The sequence below is a fragment of the Dermacentor andersoni genome, chromosome 2 (genome assembly GCF_023375885.2).
Source record: "Dermacentor andersoni chromosome 2, qqDerAnde1_hic_scaffold, whole genome shotgun sequence".
Classification (NCBI taxonomy): Eukaryota; Metazoa; Arthropoda; class Arachnida; order Ixodida; family Ixodidae; genus Dermacentor; species Dermacentor andersoni.
This window is the reverse complement of record NC_092815.1, coordinates 86,149,457-86,175,433: the sequence shown is the minus strand read 5'-3', so window position 1 is coordinate 86,175,433 and position 25,977 is coordinate 86,149,457. Positions and strand designations below refer to the sequence as shown.

The following is a 25,977-nucleotide window of genomic DNA, read 5'->3' as shown; positions in this document are numbered from 1 at the left end:
TGCGCGTCCGTGTCGTTTTCCTGTGTTATCGCCACGCCACGGTTGTGCACGGCATGGCCCAATGAAGGCCGGTAAGGGCGAGGAGGGGGGGGGGGGGGGTTGGAAGAAGCGTGCGTGACCGGGCCACGTACGGCATCGACCCTAGCGGCCTTGGACTCCATTCCGGCCGGCGGCGACGGTGGGAGCGCCACCTGGTGACTGTCCGCCGCGCACTCTACTCTCCAGCTTTCTGTACAGGCACTCGCTGCTACGGTCGCTTACTCGGAGAGCAAAAGGCAGCAAATAACGGAAAAGCTAAAAATTTGGGACCGCATGTACGGAGCGGCCTTGTTTGTCCTGACTGTCTGTTCTCGTTGACCGTGGCGCTGGTTGTATAGTGTCTCGCGATGAGAGGGATGGGCCGACCCGCGCACGCACGCCGGGCTTAATGTGAATGGGAACGATTACGCTGAATTCGGGAAGCGACTGCTGCAGGACTGTGGTTTCGAACTCTGTGTCTATCGTATCTGCCGAGTAGCTCTTGTGGAAAATAATGTATCGCATTGGGAGAATTCGCTGTTGAGCATATTAGTCAACAGTCATTAAACTGAAACAAAAGCACGAACAAACGTGCAAATCGGCGCTAAGTGGATCTACCTTCCATCCACCTCCCTTCCATGACCTGTTCGTGTGCGCTTTTTTTCGGTTTAGTGAACTTGTGGTACGTATTTTAAAGAAAACCATACGTAAGAACAAGGCTAAGTAATGCACCGTGATATTGATAAAGGATTCCGTTTCATACGGTCATACGCTGTGCGGCAGGTGACTAGCCGCTTCCTTTGGTATATAGTAAATTATAGAAAACGCACTTGTAGCGTGGTGAAAAGTGTAATGTGACATAAACAATTACGAAGTATTCTGTAGCTAGGTTGGGATCGTATTGAAACGCCTCATTTAATTTCTTTTATCACCCTGTAGCTGGTGATGCCAGAAGATATCAAAATCACGGCAACTATTTTGTTCAACCCTTTGCCCAGCCAGATGCACTTCCCTCTCCATTAATAATTTACCACAGGAAAAAAATGCGGGCTCAGTCAGCAGAACATAAATTGGTCAATATGGTATGAAAAATAAAATATGTGTAAAGGTACATTTCACGGCCAGTGTACCCGTGGGCACAGGAATTGAAATAAGTCGAAAATGAAATTAATTGCTTTATGTTTTGTCTGTGGAAAGCACTGAACAAAAAGTTTTCTTCGTCAAACGCAGGTTAAGAAAAAAATAGGGAGGACATTCAAGTTTCTCAGAAATGTTTGTTGTGATGGATATGGTTAATAATGCCAAGTATGGTGATTAACGAAACATAAATCACTACAAACTCTAGAAGTTTTCTCTTGTCATTTTGTCAATAGTGAGTTATTTATATTACAGCGAAAGCTGTATTTGACCAACTTTCCGTAGTTTTTCGGCGTCCGGCAACAGAAACGGACTTTGCGATTTCTAACAAACCCATACACAATGGGTTTCATTGTTTGCTTTGTGTTTGGCCACTCACGGGTGCAGTGCGGTGGCGCAGATGTCAAAATGCTGAACAGAATAGAACGCTTGCCGTGAGAAAAAGCGTGACGTCAATGTTGTCGCAGTTTATAAGCAGGAGACGTATCGGCACTAAAAACAGCTGCGTTATCGATGGGGCGGACACGTATAGTTCGTACACCCGAAGAACAACATGCGTACGAGGAGCGACGGAGGGAAGAGCAGCGAGAATGTAAACGGCGCCGGCGCGAAACGACTACCGGCGAAGAACATCCCAGGATGCTGAAGGAAAACGACAATCGCTAGCCCGGGCAACCGTTCCACTATCTGAAGATGGAATGGCAGCGAAAGCACTTTGCTTTTCGTTTGAGAGCTTTGACTGTCCTCAGCTTTTGCTGCCATTCTATCTTCACAGAGTGGAATGGTCGTCATTTATTTTTCATTAGAAAATGCTGACATGCACCGCAGGAGTATCGAAGTGTCATTGTAAACACGTGGACAAGTGTGGAAACAGCACGCACAACTATCAGTGACGTTGAACTGAACTGTGTCGGAATTTTGAGCGAATTCAGAAGGGTGGGAGGTATTCATGAATCACTACGTTTCTGGCTGCCTTCTATTTCTCATCTAAAGGACAGTCAGCAGAAGAAGATGATTGGGAATGTGAAGAGCGTATAGTTTTGAAATGGTCGTATTTTAGTATGGGATTTAGGTAATGCACAAAAGATCATGCATGCAAAACTAAAGTGTTCTCGACACAGTGGGAGTTCGAACAACAGGGCAGTCTGCGCTTGTTTCTGAAACAATGCTACGCGTAGACTGCGTAATGACAATGGGTTTACGTGGATTCGATATTGCCCGTGTCTTCGTGCAAAAGCGGCACTTGTACGTAAGCTTCATGCGGGGAAAAATGGCAGCATTGCATTGGCTTCACTGCTGTGTCCTTCTGCGCCAAATGTTTTCTGTGCAGCTCTGCTTCGCGGCTTTTTGTATCGTCGTGGAACAGCCGCTTTGCGGTCTTCGATATTGTCAGCGCTCGTGCTTGTTAGGCCGGCGCAACAGCTGCGCTTTTTGGGGTTCACCAAACCAAGTCGCCCTCTTGGCAGAAACCCGTTTGCCCTATCCTCGGGGCTTCCCTTGTTACATCTGTTGGTGTAATTAAATTTTATACCTCTTTTACTGGCAAAAAAATTTTTCAAGGCTCTTCTGCGAAGTCATCTCATGTGTGCACATTCCATGCAAGGGTAAGGAAATCGCGTGCATTTTACTTGCAGTTGCACCACACCGTCACAAAGCTCCATGTTTTTGAAAATCCTGAATAAAGTTCCGAGTTAACATTCTTCATTCTCCCCGACGTTACCGTTCACGCAGGTACGAGTCTATGGCCTGGTATGTTGTTCTGTACTTTTATTGTTATTGCGCTCACACTAATTAAACATGAGTTCTCCCTGACCTCGGCGACAGTGGAACGAAATGACTTCGCCCTTAATTTGCGGGCCATCGACAATATTAATGCAAATATTGCTGCGGCATTTTTTTAACTAGTGGGAGTGCATCAAGAACACTTAAATTTGAATTGTATCCTAGGCTCTTCTTAACATATTGACAGAGTCGATTCAGAGTGTTTTGCATACCTCATTTAGAAGGATTAGCTACCTGGAAACGAACTTTTATAGGAAGAAAAGGGGAAAAACAAAGCTGCAGTGGAAGATTGTGCTAGCGTTGCGTTATTCATCACACACATGGACCGACGTTACCTGTTTCCTGTGTACCCTCTTCCGGTATCCTCTTTTTCAATGTTTATTTGCCCAGATGCAGATTCGACTTCAATGTAATAGCGGATCCGCCGGTTTTATGAATTATAGACTTTCCGGAAGTTTTAAATTAGCGATGTTTAGTTTAATAGCTGCCGCGAGACTATATTGTCTTATCTGTCTTGCCTAAAGAAAGTTTATAGAGTGCCTTTGTAACTGGCGGCAATTCGTATTTTACGATGGCGCATTACTAACACTACTTCTCTACGCATTTTTTCTTTTTTACATCTGTAAGTGCGGCGCGAAGCCGGTGCTTATTCCAGGCAAGCGCCTTCACATGAACAATAAAATGCTCAGAAACGAATATTGGTCAAAATGCCACAAGCCTAAGCTGCGAGGCTGCGAGCGCACGAAGCAGAGGAGCACGGAGCACGAATACATGAACGAACACATCGCTCACGAAACAACGCTTCAGAGCACAACACACACACACAAAAAGATATACAAGGCTGCACCTGCACACCTGACAAGTGTGATGTATATGTGGGGATCTAAAGCGTGTGTACCAAGAGATTCCCGGGCATTAGGGCACTCTCACGCATCAGGTGGCCGTGCCGTCTCGCCACGCCAACCTGTGTTGGACGAATTCCCGGATTGGAACTTCGATTCGCCACGGCGGTACGGAGAGGATCACCTCACTCACCTATGAGCGCTGTGCTTGCATGCGCCGTCTAAACTTGCTTGCCCGCTGCTGCTTCTGCTGGCTCTGCTATTGGCTGCTACTGACTGTTGATGGCTGTCGTCCGCTGTCGGTCGCGCTAGGGACCAGCCTCAGTATCGCGGCGCCGTTGCTTTGAGGGAGAACCCGGTTGGGTGCCTCGTTGCTGCCTGCCTATACTGGAAAGGGTGGCGATGATGGCTTCTGATAGGCGAAATCAGGTGCCCATAAAGTATGGACGCCTGCAGGCAATCTCCGAGTACGTTACACGTGACATTACCTTGTTCTAAAGATAAACGGACGGGAAAGCAAGGTCGCTTCCAATAAGTTGAACGAGAGTGTCTACAAAGACTGCCAATAGTGTCTCAGCGCGAAGAGCACAGACTGTTCCTACGTGAACACGCTGTTGTGGAGATTCGCCTATGCAAAGCTCAAAATTGGATACATCTATTATTGCCCATCTACTTTTATGTTACACGCACACTTTTACTCTCGGGGCGATTTTTCCATAGCTCAAATCGGTGGGGGAATCATGCAAGGTGCCGAAGAAGCGTCTATAATGAAATAGACGCAATTTTTCGCACGGGCTCAGGAAATGACTGCGCTCATCAATTAGAATCCCAGAGCCACCAAGTTTACGCTCAGCCAATTGCTTCATTTCGTTTATGTGACCAAGTAAACAATCCTATATTATTTTATGACAACTAGGGTATTTCAGTTGTCTTGGGTAACTAATGGGTCAGTCGGTAACAAGCATACCGTTACACAACGCTATCAGACCAAAGGCCCCGTTACAATCAGAGGCCCACGCCACAGTCCAGACACAAGGCGCTGCACATAGATGGCGCTACGACCACTGAGGCCGGTTTCTTTCGTCGCCAACAAAGCCTGCACGTGTCGCTGTTTGGCTGTGTCGTTCTTGGCAGCTTGTGTCGCATGCCTCCGCCGTCTAACGCCAGCGGCGGCGGAGAGTCGGTGTGTGTAATAGACCTTGCAACAGAATGTACGCATTGATCTCGCCCCGTTCGTACGCGAGCAAAAAAAAAAAGATGTAAATAAAAATACAATCGCGTTACGCTGCACCGGCGTCGCGCTGCCAATAGCGTTGTTGTCGCGCGAGCAAGGCCTTCCGGCACAACAGTCTTTGCCTAGCCGAGCCCAGTGTGACTCGTTCGTTTGCCGTGGGCGCTCTTCAGACCACGCGAGAGACCTGCTGCATGGCTCGGAACTGTGTGTTTATGTACCACTTATATCTTGCCAGCATGGGCGTTTGCCGTCAACCAGTCTCTTTTTTCTCTCTCTTTCCTGCTCCCATGGGTGTTTCACGATCTACATTCACCGTGTCGCTGTTGTCGTGTGGTGACTATATATATGAATGTACAGTATATATGCTCGCAGAGCGCCGCAATATGTGTGTCCTCAGAAGCTGTAACTATGTCAGAGAAAACAAAAGAAAAAAAATAATAATACAGCCAAAATATATTTAAGCCTTGCTCGCATTTGTGCGCGAAGTGGGCCCGCTCGTCGCTGTGTCGGGGAACGGTTCGGGAACGCTACGGAGTTCGTGTATTTATTCGTTCTATAGTACAATGATATAGCATTTGATGGCATCGCTTTTGCTTGTAATATCAATTCTTAACGCTTCATGATTTAAGGAACAGAAGTTACATGAACGGGTGCCGCATCTTTGTCTGGAGAGCAAAGTCTTATTGAGAAGAAAAAGCAGAGATCGATCTTAACGAGGCACGGCGTAGCAGGTTCTGTTCACAATTATTGGTGGCTGCCCTAACACCTTGTCGTCTTAAAGCTTGCGCTCGAAGCACGCTCCGTAAGATTACTCATCTAGAACGTACTCAACAAATCGTGCGGAGCCTTGTTCAAGCTCCACAGAAGGTGGACAGCCATAGCATAGGGCCCCTCATGCGGTAACATTGACAGCTTTTAAAGCGCAAGGAAACGCGCAGTGGCTAATCTGAGCAATTGCGGCGTCCTCCAGACACTAGGTTATTGAATACGTCCACGGGTTCCGGCGGGTGTTGATCAAACGCTCAGCGATTGGGGGTTGGTGTGTCCATGCGCGCTGACTAGAGGGTGGGTGTAACAAACGCCCCTTTTAAGTGTACGCGCCTCAGTGAATCAACGGTACACCGTGCGTAAAAAAAAAGAAAGAATTGACGCCCTCATCACACTGGTGGTGATGATCATCTAGCGGGTACTGGCATAACCTGTGTGCACCTGCATGCATTTCTTCGTGATTTTATCGAGTAAACACTGCGAGGCAGGGGGTAGAAGAAAACTGCGCAACCTGCTATGATAGGCCAAGCCGACTCCGCGCATTGCAAGGCCACTTAAGTGCCTCGAACAGCTAAAACCGCCGCTTTCGCGAGCGCAGGAAGGTCTGTTAGCGCGGCGTTGGGCCGATCCCCGACACAGCGGCGAGCGTGCGCAGGCCCTTCTTTAAGGAAGAGAGAGAGAGAGGCGCCGTTGCAGCGTGACGCTGGGTGCGCGTCACCGAGGGGCGCGCAACTCTAACTCCCGCTCCCCGTGGGGGTTGCGGCACCCGGAAACGCAGGTTCTGTCGCTGGGCGCGGACGTTCTCCCCGAGTATAAGCTGCAGAAGCCGAGGACGCACAAGTGGACCATCCTTCACTACTCGCCGTTCAAGGCGGTCTGGGACTGGGTCATCCTGCTGCTTGTCATCTACACGGCCATCTTCACGCCTTACGTGGCCGCCTTCCTATTGGACCAGCAGAGACCCGACTCGCGCCGCAACCGAAAGTACGGCGACGATCCCATCGTAGTCATCGACCTCATCGGTGCGTAATTTCCACTCGGTGCCATTCGCACCCCGAATTCTGGCGCTTCGCAACATACTTCTGCATCTCTCGCCAGAATTGCGTCGTGAATGTCTGCTCTCCTAGTTCACAGTTATACGTAGTACGCACTGAAGCTGAGTTTACGATGGTTCGCTGGTTGACAAAATGTACGCGGTAACTTTGTACACTGCATAAATGACCACATATGCCTCCAAATGCTAATGATGATTCTGTACCTTACTGAACGGGTCATTACCGGAGTGTTGAAATGAAGATGTTCTTGATGTTTATGGCAAGGGAGATGCGTGATGATTCTTCTTCTTCTCGGGTGAGTCGAGCAGAAGAAACACCCACAAAGTAGCTAACTTAGCACTGGACCTCTGCAACGGCGTATTTCTAGTTCAGGTGACGCAGGAGAAGCAGCTACTGACATCGAGTTCTGTTGCAAGTTCACGATATGAATTAAAACTTTGGTGCCGAAGATCAGTCCGCCGACCTTATGTGTATACACTAGCGTGACGTCAATCACAGCACGTAATAGTGTACAGTAACAGTGAAATTATACCTTTTTACGGCGCTCGGGCAGCAAGGGTTTTTAGAATGAACGCCACTTGCCCAGCATTTAAAGGAACAGTCTTAGAATAGTAGTTCCTCGGTACAGAAAGACGGATTTGCAAAACTTGGACACAAAACAACGAGAAGCCCCACCAGAAGCGCCAACTATAAACTGAAAGGTCGCTCAGTGGCGGAAACAAAGCAAGACAAGGCCGATACAAAACCTATTTGCGCATGCTGGAGGGAAGGCAGCGCGCCCATCCGCCAATCGTGGACACGAGTAAGCAATGGTGAAAGATAATGGTTTAGGCATGACAATTCAGCTTTACGCAAGACAGTTGAAAGCTAGCACGCACGTGCTACCGCTGTCAATAATATGCCACGTCTATACGGTAGGGCGCACTACCTCAGTCCTATATCTTCAAAGAACTCTACCACTTTACCCTCTGCGAAGTATACGCTTGCTATCGCGACAGTACATCGTAAGGTTAGACAGTAGGGCATTTTAGCTGCGCGATTACAGTCCGCTCCGCTCGGAGAGGCGTGTGGTAGCAATTTACACATAACCGCTTAGCGTGGACGCTAGTGCGCGCGCGCGCAAGGTTCATAGCGGCAGTGGAACGCACAACACTTCTCTAGCTCCGCTGTGCAGCCGATTTAGGGAGCGTGAGTGTGCGCCTACTTGAATTCTTGGACATCTCGCAGCCAAGCTGATGCCGCATCCCTTGCGTCTCGGCAAAACGCGCTTATCAAAGCGTGTTTCGTGCTTATCTTGAACTCAAAGCGTCTATCCCTGTATTTCCCTGCATTGTCTCAGCTCTCAGAAAAATCGGGGAGCGTGCAACGCTTCCGGGGGCTACTGCGAAAGCACTGAATGGAGAACATTTGGGAACTACATGGGAGAATACATTGGAAAACTGCTATGATTCACTTTTGTTTCCTAATGTGGTTTCGCTAAGTAGTCCCCATGTAGTTCACCAATGTGTTCCCTTCAGTGCTTTCGCAGTAGCCCCCGCAAGTGTTGCGGGCTCCTCATTTTTTTTATGGAAACACACACATTTAGTACCAGCACAATATCTTCTTTGTTTACTCCATTGACAAGCGAAGTAACGGTGTTCTTGTTGGTGGTGGAGGTTCAAGGCCAACGATCATTATCTCATGGGCCGTAAAGTACGTAGAGGCATACTTTAGAAATGTAATTGCATTACAATTGCGTTGCACGTCGAGCCGCGTTGCTCTGGGCCCGTATTAAAGCGAAGCTTTCTGTGTTTCACCGATTTGTCCAACGACACCGAAAGCGCACTGCAGGAACGCCATCTTACTCATCTGCGTAGAACGCCGCAGTTTACATTCGCAGTACCGTGCCAGCGTCGACTGGCCGGCCGGTCAGTGCCTGATGACGGCGCGAAGCGACGAGCTCAGCAAGAGTAGCGCATGCGCACCAAGTTCACCGGAAGTGCAAGTTGCGTTTGCTAGGCATGACCCCCCCCTGTCACGATTAAATGAGCTTCCCTGCTTATCGGAGCCAGCAAGTGCGCGTGAATACGGGCTTGTATTGGAATCTGGACAATACAATCCTAAACAAGCAATCAAATCACATAGGCATAGCATCGGGTCGCTCAGAATTTCTCGGGTTCGTTGCGTTGTCGTTGGCTTTAGACTTTGACTGATTCAGTTTGCATTGGGGGAAGGCTTAGCGTTCAACCACCTTTTCTTATGGTATCTTCGACTGGTCGCCTCCGTCCCCCGAAGCAGAGTTGGGCAGATCCGGCGTTCCCCGAGCTCAGAGGTAGAGGACAAGCGCTCAAGCCAAACGTGCTACTCGCTCTCGGAGGAGGAAATGGCAGATGTGAAACCACGTGACTACTGCCAACGTCCAATGTTTCACCTATCAAAAGCTCCCGGCGCTGCCGAGAAAACCGGCGGACGCGCCTGCGGCACGAGCGTTCGTCGAGATATGCCAGCATGCAGCGGCCTAGGTTGCCTAGGTTACGGTGGGCCGTCGCCAACAGCAGCGACGCGGCGCTGCGATGACGTTTCAATCTCGACGACTGCTCCGACGACAGGGCTCGGAGCGCCTCAGAGCGCTCGAAGATGGAGGAGAGCAATCGAGAAGAACCAGCCGAACGCAGGGCGCGCACCCTCTTTCAACCAGCCGAAGACAATGCCGCTCGCGAGAGCGCGCAGAGCGCTCAGAGGCGACCAGCCGAAGATGGCATAAGAAAGGGGCTTTGATTCTTTTTCTTCTTCCGAGGCGTACTATCGCGATCGACTACGTGGCTTCGCAGGCGCCGCCGTGGTATATATGCTCCTGGATCCATTCTGCAACACGCAATGGAGACAAGCCAACGCACGCGTCCTTTTATATACAAGTGGCGAGCCCACTCCCATGACGTCACGAACCGCTAGGCGTGCCGCGCGAACTATAATATTCGTCTCGCCGATAACTACTGCTGGTGTGGAGTAGAGGTAACGCTTCTGGTTTTTACTGCAAAAGCTTCCTCGTGGCGGCCTGCACTTTAATCGGTCCACGGGCAAACGCGTCCCGAATTTTCTTTTCAAAACACTTTGTTTATTATATCTGGATATGTTTACATAACCATTTCTATGCATTATGACCTTTTTCTATACTCTACATTGACCTCATACATGCTATACATTAAATGTATGTATAGCCATTAATGTATGTACGCCATTAAATGTACCACCACCGCCAGACATCAGCAAAACGCCGAATGAGCCAGGTAGTGCTTTCGCGCTAATTAAGCCCTCGATTGCATTGCACAAAAAAAGAATTGTCATGCCTAAATCTCATGTTTCGTGACTGCACACAAGTGTCCATGATTGACGGGATGACGCTGCCTTCCCTCCAGCATGCGCATGTCGCTTTTTTTTTTTTTTTTTTTGTATTCCTTCGGTCCTGCCACTGCGCGACCATTCAGTTGTAAATCGCTGTGCGTGCAGTCCTACTCGTTCTGCTTGTGCCCACGTTTTCATGCTTATGTTTCCACACCCTGGTATCATACCAGCTTGCTCAGTATATTATTGTTTTCAGAATAGTATTGTACTACTCTGATGTCTCACACACAAGTATAGGGTCACGTTTACTGAGCTAAACTGAACAATATTTGAAACATTGCGTCCTAGAGTGCTTTAACGGAAATATGCGTTAGGCGCTAAATTCACGCATCTACCAGGCAGCAAGACCGTGCGCGCGCATTTATCGACACCTTCGTAGATCCCGTTTGTCACGTATTTGGCGCTGAGTAGTGCTCCCTCAAGGGCTGCGCAAGACAGTGCTAACCCTTCCGTTCTTCATGAAGAACCACTTCTCTCTCTTTACCTCGTATTCGCGGCATGGTGTTAAACGGAATCGGTGCATCTACGTTACGCTGAACAGACGCCGTTCTCTAATTATGACCGAAACTGTTTCCGCGTGATTACGGAGGAAAACGGATACCTCATCGTGCGAATTACGCCGCGCGTGGTTGCCGCCCCTTGTACGGTGTCTTGTTCCCTTCGCGCTCTGTCGCAGTGGACATCTTCTTCATGATCGACATCTTGATCAACTTCCGGACCACCTACGTCAACTCGAACGACGAGGTGGTCTCGCATCCTGGCAAAATCGCCGTCCACTATCTGCGAGGCTGGTTCATCATTGACGTCGTTGCAGCCATCCCCTTCGACCTGCTCCTTTTCGGCTCCGAGACTGATGAGGTAAGTCGCCCTTTGTCTGCTCCTGTATCTCCCGCGTCATCACTGAAGCACGTTATACCCTCGAGGCGGTTTGAAACCAAGGTGCCATAGAAGTTAGAACAATACAGTGTTTCTCAAGCCCAATTATGTCATCTGTTTCAAGAACAGTGACACTTTTGAATGTATCGTCTGTTCCAACAAAGTTGTGAAGCCTCTTTAACGTATTCCCTATTTCGAAAAAAAAAAAAAAGAACGTATGTCTAATGCGACTATATATCACCGAAGTTGGCGTCAGGCATTGCGGCGAAGCCGCTCCCTAAGCTCCTGGAAGGGTAAGTGAGCCAACTGAGCCTACATGCCTTGTAAACTTCTCACATTTATTTGAGAAGTCATATTTTCACGAATGTGCAACAAAATCGCATAACTTCAAGCATATGGTGGGCACTGTCGCAGCGGAATGGACATGTTTAGTGCAGATGCTGCATCGTATTGAAATTTATATGCCATTTTTTCCCACACAAGCTTCGCGGATCCTTACGCAGCAATGAATCAAAGCGTCATGGAGGGCAATAATTTTAAGGCCGAAAAATATATTTTACCCTTGAAACGTTCCACGCGCATTACGGAGATGCCGGCCTGGTACTTATGCACATAAAAATGACAAGCGTTTTGTTTATTCACTACCACCATATAACGCTTAGGAAGTTGTATTCTATAACTCTAGATCAAACGCAATTGATGTGGCGCATTTAGAATGTTGGTAAATACTTGAAAAGGCAGCAGCGCAAAAAACAAAAACCAGATGAAAGAAAGAAAAAAGAGACGGACGGAGACGAGACAACAAGGACGAGCGCTAAACTTCCAACAACATTACTGTGAATGATTCACGAATATATACGTGTTGTCCGAGCCAGGGGTTATCATCTGCGCATGTGGATGATAACACTTCATTTATCAAGAAGAGTGAAACGCGTGTGACACAGGGAATCGCCGAATCAGAACGGATTTCTAGATTTTAGGAGGGATGTGTCAGCGTGGCCTCCATCTCACTTTAAGACAAAGAGCTGGCATATTTAAGCATGCGCAGATGATAACCCTTGGCTCGGACTGCCCGTATATACTCATTTATCATTCACATTATGTTGTTGGAAGTTAGTCCTTCTTGTCTCGTTTCCGTCCGTGTCTCTTTTTTTCTATTTGCGCTCCTGCTTTTTCAAATCAAACGTGACATGCACAAACGATGGCTGGTTGTTCGAAGTGCTTAGTTCAAAGCTTCCAACGAACGCTTTTCCAGTACCTGTGCCATTGAAAGTCGGGAACACCAACTTTATGAATAGCCAGTTCAGGCATTACAGTATTTGACATCGCTAGTGAATTGCCAACCTGAAAAAAATGGTAAGACATTTGCTAAACGGTGTTAAATTGCTGTTTAACAAGCTTCCAGTGTTAGCATCGGTCTGTACGCACCGACACAAGCAACGCGAAGTCTTGCAGTAATGATGTGCCATAAGAAGACCGGTGCAATGAAAATGTTGCTCTATTCTAGTTCCGTAAGAATTGTGTACAAGGTATATCCGGCGATCGCAATATATCCGAAACCTTTATCAGGCATGGAGGAAGAGTGCGCGCAATGCATTTGGCCTCTCAACAAGTAACTCAATAGTTCATTTTTTCTTCGCTCATTTCTCGTGGCGTCTTACGATATCTATAAGTGCTATGTGTGCAAGTGTTCCTCGGCTCGTGTTACTTTCTTCGAATTCCCTCCGTACTCGTCCGGCTAACACCTCTTAACCAAGCACTTGCGTTTAGCTTTTCTTAACAGGCCCTTAACATCGGATAGTGTTCACCATACTAATGTTGCTTGACTCAACTGCATCTGCAGATCATGCCGAGTTGCGGCAGAGCGTATTTTCACCTTTCTTTCATCGTGCACGGCTCTTTGCGAATGTCCTTAGCGAGCAGTTTCGAGTGTGTTTGTCTGTCAGACTGACTGTTTGCCTCGTGGTGTGTTTAGCGTGTTGTGTGTTTTTTTTTTTTTGCGCTGTAAACTGCCGGTAAAAAAGAACTGTTACAGCAAGAGTCGTTCTTCAGTGTCTGTCTGTACTTCTGTCCCTGTGCTTCGATAAACGTAGTACGTAGATGGGGCGCCACATCGCCAGAGGCGTTGCGGAGTTCGTGGCTAGTAGTAGAAGCCCCGATGGTGGCGAGGCCACTAGGCATGCCGACGTAGATACGTCTCCTGCTTGGTGCTGTTGGGGCGTCGATTTCGTGAGCCACTGGACAGAAAGGAAAAAAAAAAAGGAAAGAAGTTGAACATGATCACACTAATCGATCCCTTTGTATTTCACTGCTTGCAGTTTTGAATTATCAGCGGCGGCAGCGTGCCCCTTCTTAACAGCTAAATGACGGTCGGTGCTACCTGTCGCATCTAACCTTTTTCTTTGACAGGTGGTGCTATAGCCTTCGAGAACTGAAGTGACAGGGATAGTTGCGTGCGTATTTAATGTCGTTCTCAGTGGGGCGAACATCTTGTCAACTTTAAGTGTTATTGTGCACGCTCATGGGTACAAATGTAATGGATGAAGTGCGAGCTATAACGAAGTCAGGAAGAGATAGGAAATCAATCAATCAATCAATCAATCAATCAATCAATCAATCAATCAATCAATCAATCAATCAATCAATCTATCTATCTATCTATCTATCTATCTATCTATCTATCTATCTATCTATCTATCTATCTATCTATCTATCTATCTATCTATCTATCTATCTATCTATCTATCTATCTATCTATCTATCTATCTATCTATCTATCTATCTATCTATCTATCTATCTATCTATCAATCTATCTATCTATCAATCTATCAATCTATCTATCTATCTATCTATCTATCTATCTATCTATCTATCTATCTATCTATCTATCTATCTATCTATCTATCAATCTATCTATCTATCAATCTATCAATCTATCTATCAATCTATCAATCTATCAATCTATCTATCAATCTATCAATCTATCAATCTATCAATCAATCAATCAATCAAATCACTCACTCAGTCAATCAATCAGATCATTATTTATTCGAGTAGAGATAGTAGACAACCGGAAGAAAGCTGCAGAAGTCAAGCTTGACTAAGTCCTGCCCAGTATGGAAGAATTCAGCAGTGTGCAACCCTGACACAATTTAACTGGCGTTTGTACGACGCAGCTGGTAACAAATATCTGAAGTTATTCTGAAGTGTGAAAATTATGGAGTGAAAGCTGATAGGTTAGGGTAAGGCGTTAAGTTCTAGCTCTCTATTTAGCTAGCATCGGGGAAGGGGAAAGTGTGTCCAAAAAATGCAGAGGGTGCGTTCAGGAAGGGGGCTTGCAAATTATGGATTGGACGTAAATTTGCAACGCCGGGTGTCCTCAAGTCTCAGATCGAGCCCACCTGCGCTAGGCTGCGCTAGGCTGCGCTAGGCTGAAGGTTGCCGACTATCGTAAAAAACGTACTTTATTTGACAAACCCACAAAAAAAAAACGAAAAAGAAAAGCGCTGCGCCAAGTCATTAACAATAAACATAACAAAATATTTTGTACTATGTTATTGTCAGCGCCCTGAATCTCCAGTGGCTCTCAAACTTCGTTTTGTCCATTGTCTAAGCTGAAACCTAGTGTTTCTAACACGCTCACTTAATTAGACTTCTGTAGTGCCTGCGTACTGTGGAGAGTGTGCTGTTTTACTTTGTGTGAGTAGTGTAAACCGGCACTTCTTGAGAAGAGCCCCGTACACTTGTAGTAGCATCGCTTCGCTTAGTCATTCATTGAACATCAAAATGGAAGGTTGCCTCATACAGGCACATGGAACGATAGACCTGTCTTAGATATGGCTAAGAATCAACCCCGCACATGTCTTATTTACAGATCTGCCTTATAGGTATTGATCAATCAACAGCTTAATATCGCCAGACTTCGGGCGAATCGATTTGCATAAGTTAAGTTTGCGCCGTAGCTACCGTTTTGAAACAACTTTTTGGCTGCGACCTTTGTTGATATATGCAAAGTGAGTTCTCATATCCAGAATGCCTCTTCGCATGCAGAGAGCTACGCATTTGCTGAAACTACAGGGAAACTACACATGTAGTAAAAGTACAGTAAACTTAAAAGAAAGTTTGATGTGCCTGTGTGAATGCCGTATTTAAACCAATTTACTAAGTTGCTGCATTTACACGCAATGAAGATCATGAACAAACAGCACGCTTGTTGGAGAAGCACATAAGGACCAGCCTGACCTTGTGTGCTTCTCCCCATTTGTGCTGACTTATTGAACCTCCCTCATCCTCCCCCCCCCCCCTTCCGGAGGGTTGGGATGGGGGAAAGGTAGGCGAAGCATGCTGATTTTTTATGTGGTGTACAAAACTGAGCCCGTTTCATGCACGTAGCACTTACTATTTTATGGAAGAGAAGAAAGACAGCTCTTCGATAACCGTAATATAGATACGAATTGTAAATTACGGTCTTCAATCGAGTGCATTTGGCAATTACTTCCCAATTCTTTAGCTCGTTAGAACTCCTTGTGTAACTGTAGCTGGCTGTCGGCAGTAAGAAAGTGTGTCTGGGACGTTTCATTGGTTGCACAACACGTCACGAATGCCAAAAAGAAAAAAAGATGGGGACCGTATAACCTCCGCTCATAGGTGCTGTTGTGTAACGGCTGTAGTCCCTACTCAGAACGAAAGGAAGTACAAAACTACGTCTGCATATTAGCTCCACCAATCATTTTACAAGGTTTCGGGGCCTAAGGCGTGGACTATTAGGGATGCCTCATCGGAGGGCTCAGGAACAACCTTAACAATTTGTGTTTCTTTAACGTGCATATAAAGTTATCGTATTACGCCCTCGTCGAAAGTTTCGAACCGTCATCTCTGCATGAAACAAGCACGTTAAAGTACGTTGCCATGCCGATTCATCGGTACAGCCTTAGCAAGACATATTTAGACGAAAAAGGATGCCGTGTCTTAACCTACGCAATGTTTTATTGCTGTTTTTATTCGTGCGAGTCTGAAGTTTGATGTAACGTATCATATGTGCGGCCATTACATGGATATATGCGGTCATTTGACAGAAACACTCGTCGAGGCTCTTCTCAAGACGATTGTGCTCGCGCCGAGTGTCACTTGACTGAATGGATGTCTTGGGTGTTGTCGTTGCATTGTACTCACTCTCCCCTGTCTTCTCTACTGTCTTCTTTCTTTCTCTGTACGTGTTCGTGTGTGCGAAACGATGCCTGCTCACGACACTCCTCTACACTGCTGGAAGACGGCGCCGTTCGAGCGGCGCCCTCAGAGCCGTGGACGAGCATTATCGACGCTCTCCGAGGAACGTTACATGACTCCGCGCGTGGCGGCGCTTGCGACACCCATCGTGGCAGGCAGGGTAGCGTCTGCAGCTAACGGTCGTCACTCGAGCCAGCTGCCTAAGAGTGCTGTAATATAGGCAGGCCCGGCGATTGACCCGCGCATTGTCGCTCCGTTGGAGAGAAAAGTGGACAGCGTGAACTTGACGCATCGTATAGGGCCGGTTCTTGAAGCTTGAAATGAATATAACGTACGCAACATCGAACACGCGTATATTTAGTCCAGACGCCTTCGATGAACTATTTCTCCAAGCGAGTAAATTTTGTGGAATAAGTTACTGGACGAATTTCTCAGAACCACGAACATTTGAGCGTAGAGAGTAAAGGTTGCAGACTGCAGTCTTAGCATAAATACTTGACTTTAATACTAAAGAGAGGCGCCTCAAAGAAAACAACTCGAAGAATGCTACACCTTAAAGTAACTCTAGAAGTAGCAAACACTAGCGCCTCACGTAAACTAAAGCAAACGTGCCTTAACAAAGGAGATAATAATAGCAGAGGCAGGAAAAAAATTTCGGTAGCCTTGCGCTTGCGCAGGACTTAAATTCTTTTGTGCGCAGGGTAGATATTCTTCGCTAGCTTCGGTTTCGCCCTTTCCGAAGCTCCTTTAGTCGCCCAGTCGTGAGGGCAGCAGACGGGTCGTACTTCCAGCAGTGCAGAGATAATGGCGTAATAGGCGTGCACAGATGCGCTAACAACCTGTTGTGGTGGTGGTGGTGATGATGATGATGGTTGCCTGTGTGTTGTTGCGTGCACTCACTCCGGTGTTTCTCTTTCCCTCCGTGCGGGGGCGGCCTGTGCGGCCCGCACGGTGGGCGATCGGCGTGGCAGCGGCCACAGGCTGGAGCAGCACGGTAGCCCCTCCCCTGTTAGCGGAGCGCGCCCACGCGCCAACTACTTTGCGCGGCGGTAATTGTGGTAGCGGCCGTTACTGTCGGCGCTGTTTGCAAGTAGAGCGAGACGGTTGTCGCCGCCTTTGTCTTGCCTTGGCGGCGCTGCTGGCGCAGTGGCGTTAGAAGTGCTCGATTAGTATCGATATGTATGGTATGTAGGCGTCTAAAATCATTTGCACGAGAATGATGGAAAAGGAAGCGGTTGAACGAAGTGTCGGGCCTCGTCGGTTGTAGCCAAAGAACATAAAGGAGCCTGTTAGGTGAGCCATGCAGTTGAAAATCCCGTGGCGTTTTATGCGGTATACTACAGAGATGAAAACGACGGGCAGCTGTCCTAAGGCGGTAAAAAAGCAGCCAGAGCTTGGTAATCTTACAAAGTTCAAAATACGCCCACAAGCGTGGTTCGCAGAAACAGCTACAACGGAGTGAGGAACAGCTATGCATCGTGTCGAAAGACCGTCTAGTGAAGGGCAGATTACGCAATAACCGTCAGAAACTGGGGGATCCAAGGCCCATGCGATCTAGGTTGCGGCAGCTGGTGGTAAGCGAAAAAGCTTGACGACAATAATTTGGTGCGACTTGTTGTGTCATTTCGTAATTCTGCGAAGAACAGAGCCGCTCACTGGCCCATTTTTAGGGTTAGCCCAGATGGTTCTATGAGTCGTGTACGTGCTGTTGTGCGCAGCTGAAAGTGGGTTCCTTCTCCACTCGTACCCTCTCCCCCTCATCCTCAACACACCACATTATACCTCTCATTCCTTCATTACTTCACAACCTGCCCACATCATCCCCTTAATTACTGTATACCACCTCAGCGCCAGTCGAAGATGGCAGAAAATAAAGTGGTGGGACGAAATGACGAAATCAGGATATTTGCAGGCGCAATTTGGAATCAGCTAGCGCAAGATAGGGATAATTAGAGATCGCTGGGACAGGCCTTCGTTCCGCTGTGAACATAAAGATAGGCTGATGATGATCATGATGTTGACCGCCTCAGCACATTCTTCTCGCACATCTCCGGACCAACGGTCCATTTATTGAAAGATTGTATCGTCGCAAATATGCTAACTCTTGAACAAAGGTCACTGTCAGTACCGAAGCCCTTTGATCTCAGCAACACTCACACAGACCACAAAAGTTAGTTGTGCCTAAGGGCCTACGGCGATTTGCCAGTATTGGGAATCCGTGATCGTAGCCGGGTGGCCGCTTGGTCGCCTCGTAAATGAGCCCGTCTGCCTGAACTGCCTGTTCTGTGTGCCTGCGTGTCTGCAGCCGTGCATGTCCGCAGAGACCGTTCGTTGCCTGGATCGCTGGAATGTGGCCGTTGGTGTTGCCGTGCTCACTATTGTTTGTCCACCGGAGGCGCTCAGAGCAACAGTCGCAGTACTCAGCCTTGTTTGTTGCTTCGCTACACAATCTGCTTGTTTGCTTCCGTTGCGAAATTAAGCTGCTGCCACCTCACAGATTCTTCATCGCAGTGTTCACTTGAGTGAGGCTCATTTGAATTGGCACTCGCTGTCTGAAGCATCTGACTTTTCTCGCTAAAAAGCTGAAGTTAAGCATGGGAGCGCACATTCGCTGCCTAGTATCAGAAATCCATTAGCACGCAGAAGCGCTATTGCGATGCTAAGCACGCAAGTACTCGTACACCATTCGTCAAAAGGAACCAAGCCACTGCGCTCATGACTGCACCTCGTACTTTGGGACTTCTAGCCAGGCTTGCATTCGCATTCGTTATGCTCGAAAGCTCAGGAGAGGGAGGCGAGCACTCTTTCTCACTCTTCGGGGCTTTCTAACACCAACGGTTCCACGAGCGTAACGTGAAGAACCAAAGGCTTGGCAGCGCAGTCGCTGCAGGTGGCTTTGTGGCTTTTGGAAAAGGCTGTACATAAGCTTGTCGCAGCACTTCAAAATTCCCAACGACTTCTTTTGCAGCAATGCCTTTCTTTACGTACTTACGTCATCACTTTTGTTTTTCGTTTACGCAACAGATGTAGGCGCACTTTCCGCTGCCGCATATGTTCCCTTCAGCCAGAGCTGACTAGCGTATCTTATAGACGGAGTTGGTTCCCGCTCTCTATAGTGCGTATTCACCCCGGGTAAACATCTAATGTGGGAGGGCATTAGCAGTGCGTCATTACGTGCGACAGAATACATAGCTTCTGAAGTCTGATGCTTCCTCGCATGCGCTTCGTTTGCGGTTAGGCTATGCTTTATTTTATTCCTTGCAAATGTTCCGTGGTTTTCTCTGCCAATATTTCACTCCAAACTCAGCATAAAACCAGAAATTGTACGAGGCATGCTCCCATTAGAAATGCCCTCCCTTGCAGCTAGCAGCAGGAGTGCACATATATCACCCCTAAAAGATACCTTCCTGCTCCATATCTGCATAACTGAAAGTGCACGTAGATTGTTTCAACGGGCTCAGGGGTTGGTATAGCGCGTGAGGAAACTGCGGATGTAGTGAAGGGGTCTCCTATTTTGGTTGCGACAGAATAGGTCCCGAAGTTGAAACTTAAGTTCGAACCATGCCTCGTATGTTGAATCACTATACACTCATGTGGAAACTTATGAAAAAGGTGTCTGAGTAAACCAAAATATACGTCACAATTAAATATGTAAGCGCGAGAGGTTACAAAACAACCACTATTCAAGTATACACGAGTGCAATAGGCGGTTTACTTGTGGCCAGGCGCATGTCATTTCTTTTTCTTTCAAGTTATCTGTTTTCCAGTAATTATTATTATTTTTGTTCACATAAATGGTTCGCTAGTTTCACAGATGTACAACTAACACCACTGACTTTGGTTTTATGTGTGCAATTCCTCTCGTGTATGATAAAAGGGACATATTTCTACAAAGCAACGGCGTATTCATCCAAGGATTTTTCACAAACCACAGCTCCTCTGCTCCTCCAAAAATCGCGATATAGTAGTAAAATCGTGTAAAATCGGGCTGTCAAGGTTACGATACTTGAAACACAGGCAGCCACCGTTCATTTTAAGCCTTACACCAACATTTCTCCGAATTGATGCTCTTCGGAGCATGTGCTGACATAACGGCATGACAAGATGCGAAAAAACATCGAAACAAAAGCACCCTTCGACTTCCGTAACGCTAGTCAGAACCTTGCCGAAATATCATCACGTGCTAGATATGAGAAGAAGGGACGCGGCAACCTTCTTCAGGTTTCAAGCTAATGAGGTAAGGAGTAATACTAGCAGCATTATTACGGTGCGCGCTTGGCTTTTGTCCAGGATAACGTTTAGTTGGCAGTTCATGAGATGATAGGCCAGCCGATGGAAGTTATGGTTGTGTAAAAGCTAATTGTCGACGAAAAGGTCGGGTCTTAAGGACGCTGCTTCCTTCCAGCAGCTCCTACCTTTACTCAGACAGCCTGATTTGCAAGCGCTTAATACTGGTTAGCGATTAGGCTAACAGCTCAGGTGACGTAGTACTTGTGTTGCTAAAGAGTGTCAATTGGAGATGGGAAGGACGCCTTGTCAGGCAATGTAGGTTACGCCGCCTACTTTTCTGGCAGAGTTACTGTCGCTATCATTCAAGGAGGTGCAGCGTACTCGTAGTGGGCGTTGTATTACAGTCGATTCATTGCTCGTATATTAGGTCAAGTAACGAATGATTAAGACAATATGACGATACTGTCCTCTCATCGTAAACTCATACAGCTGCAAGAAAATATAACGAAGGCTGCATTGTAGAGTACGAGCGATGAAGTGAGCATTATGCGTTAAAAAAATAATGTTGATGCCATGGTTAACTACAAAAAAAAAATCCCTAAGATGAATTCATCGTTGCCCTGTATAAATATGCACTCGACGAATTTGTAAGACCAGAGGAAACTAAGAACAGACAACGTATCGCTAGCTAGCTGATAAGCTGTTCAGTTCAAGTTTTGTTGAGAGGCTATAACGACTTTATCCTTTCGTGTTTACGTGCAGTCGCTGGAAGACAAGGGCGCAGAGGCTGCCTTTATCTTAAGATTAAAGCAGCACGGCATTGTTCGAAGAGAGCCGAATTTTTTATTAGTCAAGAGTCTATTATGCGTCTTTCTTCTCGCTTCGCAAAACAGAGGCTGGAATGGCGGAAGGCATTAGTCTTGTCATTCTTCACGGAAAAACCAATTCATGATTAGTTTAGTTAACAGACAGCAATGACTCTCTGTCCTTCGCTTTGGAAAAAAATAAAGAATAGAAAAAGCGAGAGAGATCGCGCTTCGCAGTAAAGATAAGAGAGAGAGGTCACCGTGAAACAAAGGCAGGTAGCTACTGCAGCTAAGGGTGGTCGTGCCAGTGTTCTCCTGAGAGAGAGAGAGCGGTGTGAAGAAAGGGAGCCACCAAAACACGCAGACGACCACGCTGATCGGTCTTCTCAAGACGGCGCGCCTTCTGCGACTGGTTCGCGTGGCGCGCAAGATCGACCGGTACTCGGAGTACGGGGCCGCCGTGCTGCTCCTGCTCATGGCCACGTTCGCGCTGATCGCCCACTGGCTGGCCTGCATCTGGTACGCCATCGCCAATGCCGAGCGGCCCTACCGACAGCCCAAGATCGGTTGGCTCGACCACCTGGCCAACGCCACGCACCAGTTCTACATCAACGAGACGCAGGGTGGTCCCAGCATCAAGTCCAAGTACGTCACAGCACTCTACTTCACCTTCTCGAGCCTCACTTCGGTGGGGTTCGGCAATGTGTCGCCCAACACCAACATGGAGAAGATCTTCTCCATCCTTGTCATGCTCATCGGATGTGAGTATACACGGGCCTACGCCCCTCTACTTCTAAGCGTTGACCCGTAGTCGACGTTGTGTTAACACGATCGTTACAGTTTCCATCGTGTTTTGACTTTTGCGGGCATGAGCTGGCGGCAGCGGTTGTACTAATTTGCATCTATAACTTCGTGCATTCTCGCCTGCCTGCTTGCGTGTCGCCGCAGCCTCGTGACAAGAAACTTCAATAACAGCAACTGGGCTCGTAGTGATTTAGTAAACTATCGCATCAGCTGTGCTTTGTAAAACGCGCTAACGCGTTGCTAGACGCTCACGACGCACCGAATTGTTGTCACGATTTAAAAACTGCTCAGATTGTTGCTTCTGTTTGCAGAGAAAGGTTGCCTACCTTCATCTACATATTATTTTATCGTACGACGCTCCAGCTGTACTCATCGTTTAGGTATGACAGTTTTATTGGCAGAAAACTGCTTTACATATCTACTCTGTGAGCTAAGTTTTGATTATAATAATCACGGGATCAGAGGGCGAACTTGCGGATTAACACGCAGCGCCTTAAGTGCGTTCTTATCATTTAGACAGCTCAAAGATCCTCCTCGCACGTACTGTTTTCACAAACATGATGTCCCCTCCGGTGTGTTCCGATGTCGTCTCGCAGCACTCATGTACGCCAGCATCTTCGGCAACGTATCGGCCATCATCCAGCGTCTGTACTCGGGCACGGCCCGGTACCACACGCAGCTGCTCAGGGTCAAGGAGTTCATTCGCTTCCACCAGATCCCGAACCCGCTGAGGCAGCGCCTCGAGGAGTACTTCCAGCACGCCTGGACGTACACAAACGGCATCGACATGAACATGGTGCTCAAGGCGAGTACTGTCGTTCGTGCGACATTCTGCAGGGTGTATTTTCAGTCTGATAGATGTAAGCTCAGACGCCTACAAAAATGGTGTCACGGGATCATTAGTCCAATATGACATATCCACATTACACACGACGGGCACACGAATCCCTAGTTTGCGGAAGATTACAAGTGTCTGGTAAAGCGCTGAACAAACTTGGATTTTATGGCTGGCTACTAACGTGGTCAGCCACACCGCCTTACCCTTTCCTCACTTTTGCCAACTTCCGACATTACTCTGGAATCGTAACTCTGCATGAAAATGGTTTCACATCATTCTCACGTTCCTGTCCGCGTCACACTCATATATGCCTTAAGGTTATTGACAAAGGATCGTCCGTTTATTGTTGTTCTCCCGTCCTGTCGTCCGCGAAACATTTCAGCCCTCGCCATGCGCATCCGCGTAGCCTCCTACTGACGTCATTTGGCACTCCCGCGTGCTGGTAGAGTAGAGCGCCATGCGCCAACCGAACGTCATGCAGTGGCAGACGTGTCTGAAAAGAAGAAAAAAAGGAAAAAAAAGGAAAAGTAAACAGAAAGTAAAAAACGACGAATACACAGCGCGCCAAGCTGTATTCGACGATGAAAAAGCGTGTGCGTGTGCGGCGTCGGACTCTCGAACTCGTGTCACGGTCCTCGATATCGGATCTGACCGTATAGTGCAAGCACGTCGGACAAGCGTCAGACGACGTCAACGAGTCGTCACAAAGCTGACGCTAGTGCCGGTCATTCGCAGGGATTTCCGGAGTGCCTTCAGGCGGACATCTGCCTCCACCTGAACCGGAACCTGCTCAACAACTGCCCGGCGTTCCGCGGGGCGAGCCCGGGCTGCCTGCGCGCCCTCTCCATGCGCTTCAAGACCACGCATGCGCCGCCGGGTGACACGCTAGTCCACCGCGGCGACGTCATCACGGGCCTCTACTTCATCTCACGCGGAACCATCGAAATACTCAAGGACGACATCGTCATGGCCATCCTCGGTGGGCTTGCCGGTCTTTACTCGACCGCGTTGCCTAGTTTTGTAGTGCGACTCAGTGTGTGTGTAGTGCGACTCAGTGTGATTAAATGCGTCGTCGTCGCCCTTGGTGTTGGCAGACGAGAACTAAAAATATTGTTCTGTGGGGCTATTAGCTCTCTGAGAACAAGAAATGTAGAAAAGATCTACAAATCTTAGAAGTGTTAACTGTTTGTGTAGTTAAGACGCCTCCCTCCACAGCCCTTGCGCCATTATTAAAAGAAAAAAAGAAAAGTTGCAGAACATGTGTGCGCACTCAGACACAAACGTAGACTCTCGATAACAACCCGAAGGAATACAGCGAAAGTTGTTATAAGCATCGTTAACAGGATGGCCAAGGCTATTGAGGGGCATTATTACTTGCGCGAAGATTACACTTCGCGTAAAAAAAACAGCGGAAAGAATGCAGCGAAAGTAATCGGTTGTGCTATGGTTAAACGCGTTCAATACATGTAGTGCATCGCCCATAGAGGCGCCACCGATAGCCACCCTAACAGGTGCTTTCGAATGTACGCATGGTATGCAGCAGCAGACGACAACACTTTGTAGCAAGGATGGCCGAAGTTCGTAGTAGCAATATACCATTCTTTCGGGTGCCAGACTGCTAGATTACTGATGACAACTGCGGTAAAGGCGCAGGCCTCTATGAGAATGGGCATGCACACGATCTCACCGGGGTTTAATGGGACAAAGCACTCCGCATACGTGCTGGATGCGCGCCCCGCAGACAAGCGCAACGAAGCCCGGTTATACGAAGTGGAGCTAGTGTTAAATATCCGCTTCGTTTTGTCAATAAATGCGATGTCTCAATCGCTTTTTTGATCCTACTGTTACCGTAATACTCTTTATGTACCTCAACAATAGGCACACTCCATTTGTACATACTTATATCTCAAACGAGTCTGCACGGCCCAATTCCCGCACAAATTGTAGTGAGTTTGCTACAGATGAACACACATGACGTCGCCTAATATGTGCCGTAAGGGTATTCTCAAGAAGAATAATTACGAATCTTATAGTGGAATTGCTTAAACTAGTTAACGAAGTCGCAATACGTGTGGATGAATATACCGGATGTCCGACTTAACTTGAACCAAGATTTAGCAAAAAAAAAAAAAAAAAGAACCAAGAGCTCTAGAGGAATCTTACCGACTGCATAGTAGCGGCAGTGGTGTGTACATGCAGCCAGTATTTTTTTTATCACGAAGTATTAAATAATTGCTTCTAATAAGCGACCTTTTTAATTATTGCTTCAATCGCAAACACGTCAATTACAGAGTTGTAGGGCACCTTAAATAACCTCTGAATCAAGCATTTATTTCGTGCTCAAGTGTGTCTGGTTGTTTTTTCCACGAAAAACAAAAGCCCACGAAATACGCGAAATGTGAAACAGATGCGCGCTTGCGCGCCGCTACTCAAGCGCCTCCAAGCAACCTTTGAAAGATAGACAGCTGCATTCGTTTATCGCCGCATCGTACAAGGCTTCATCATGTAGAATGGCTCGACAGGTTTCGGCACCTAAGTAGCGTGGTGCGGTAACCGTCAGAATCGGCGGACGGAAGAATATTGTGCTCGATCATGAAGCGCTTGGGATAGCTTTAACCTTCGCGTATCATGAAACAAAAAAGCTACAAAGGAAATTCAACCAATGTTAAAAAAAAGAATGCGCAAGAGGGCACGAAGAAAAAAAGGCAGCTCTCGGAAGAACAGAAAATAGCTACTCAGCAGTTCATTTCAATAAAAAATAAACCAAAAGCACGTAAGGCCTCTCAGACGCCCACAAAGAAGCATCCAAAGGTGCAACTTGTTTAGCCATTTACCCTTTCTGTTTCTTGAACTCTGAACAAGAGGCAAAACAAAGCGTTTTTTTTTTTACCTATTTCTATCTTTGTCGCAACCTTTTTTAATGTAAAGATAGGGTGACGTCATAATGGTGCGTTAAATAGTCACGTTTTACACCAGTTT

General features: G+C 47.4%; 1 protein-coding gene and 1 long non-coding RNA gene across 16 annotated transcripts in view; one reads left to right on the top strand and one right to left on the bottom strand.

Annotated features, from left to right (window-relative positions):
- Positions 1 to 25,977, top strand: part of sei (potassium voltage-gated channel seizure) — a 343,569-nt gene that overhangs the window by 240,132 nt on the left and 77,460 nt on the right. For all 15 annotated transcript variants that reach the window (XM_055076850.1, XM_055076847.1, XM_055076849.1 and 12 more), the window contains 5 exons: positions 6,560 to 6,803; positions 10,894 to 11,075; positions 21,721 to 22,117; positions 22,757 to 22,965; positions 23,734 to 23,977. In XM_055076850.1, coding sequence (XP_054932825.1) covers positions 6,560 to 6,803; positions 10,894 to 11,075; positions 21,721 to 22,117; positions 22,757 to 22,965; positions 23,734 to 23,977 — 1,276 coding nt within the window. The remainder of the gene's footprint in view (positions 1 to 6,559; positions 6,804 to 10,893; positions 11,076 to 21,720; positions 22,118 to 22,756; positions 22,966 to 23,733; positions 23,978 to 25,977) is intronic.
- Positions 12,993 to 22,795, bottom strand: LOC140216119 (uncharacterized). The gene is made up of 2 exons (XR_011892790.1): positions 22,705 to 22,795; positions 12,993 to 13,330 (listed from the first exon to the last, which is right to left on the bottom strand). It is a non-coding gene; the product is annotated as an uncharacterized lncRNA (long non-coding RNA).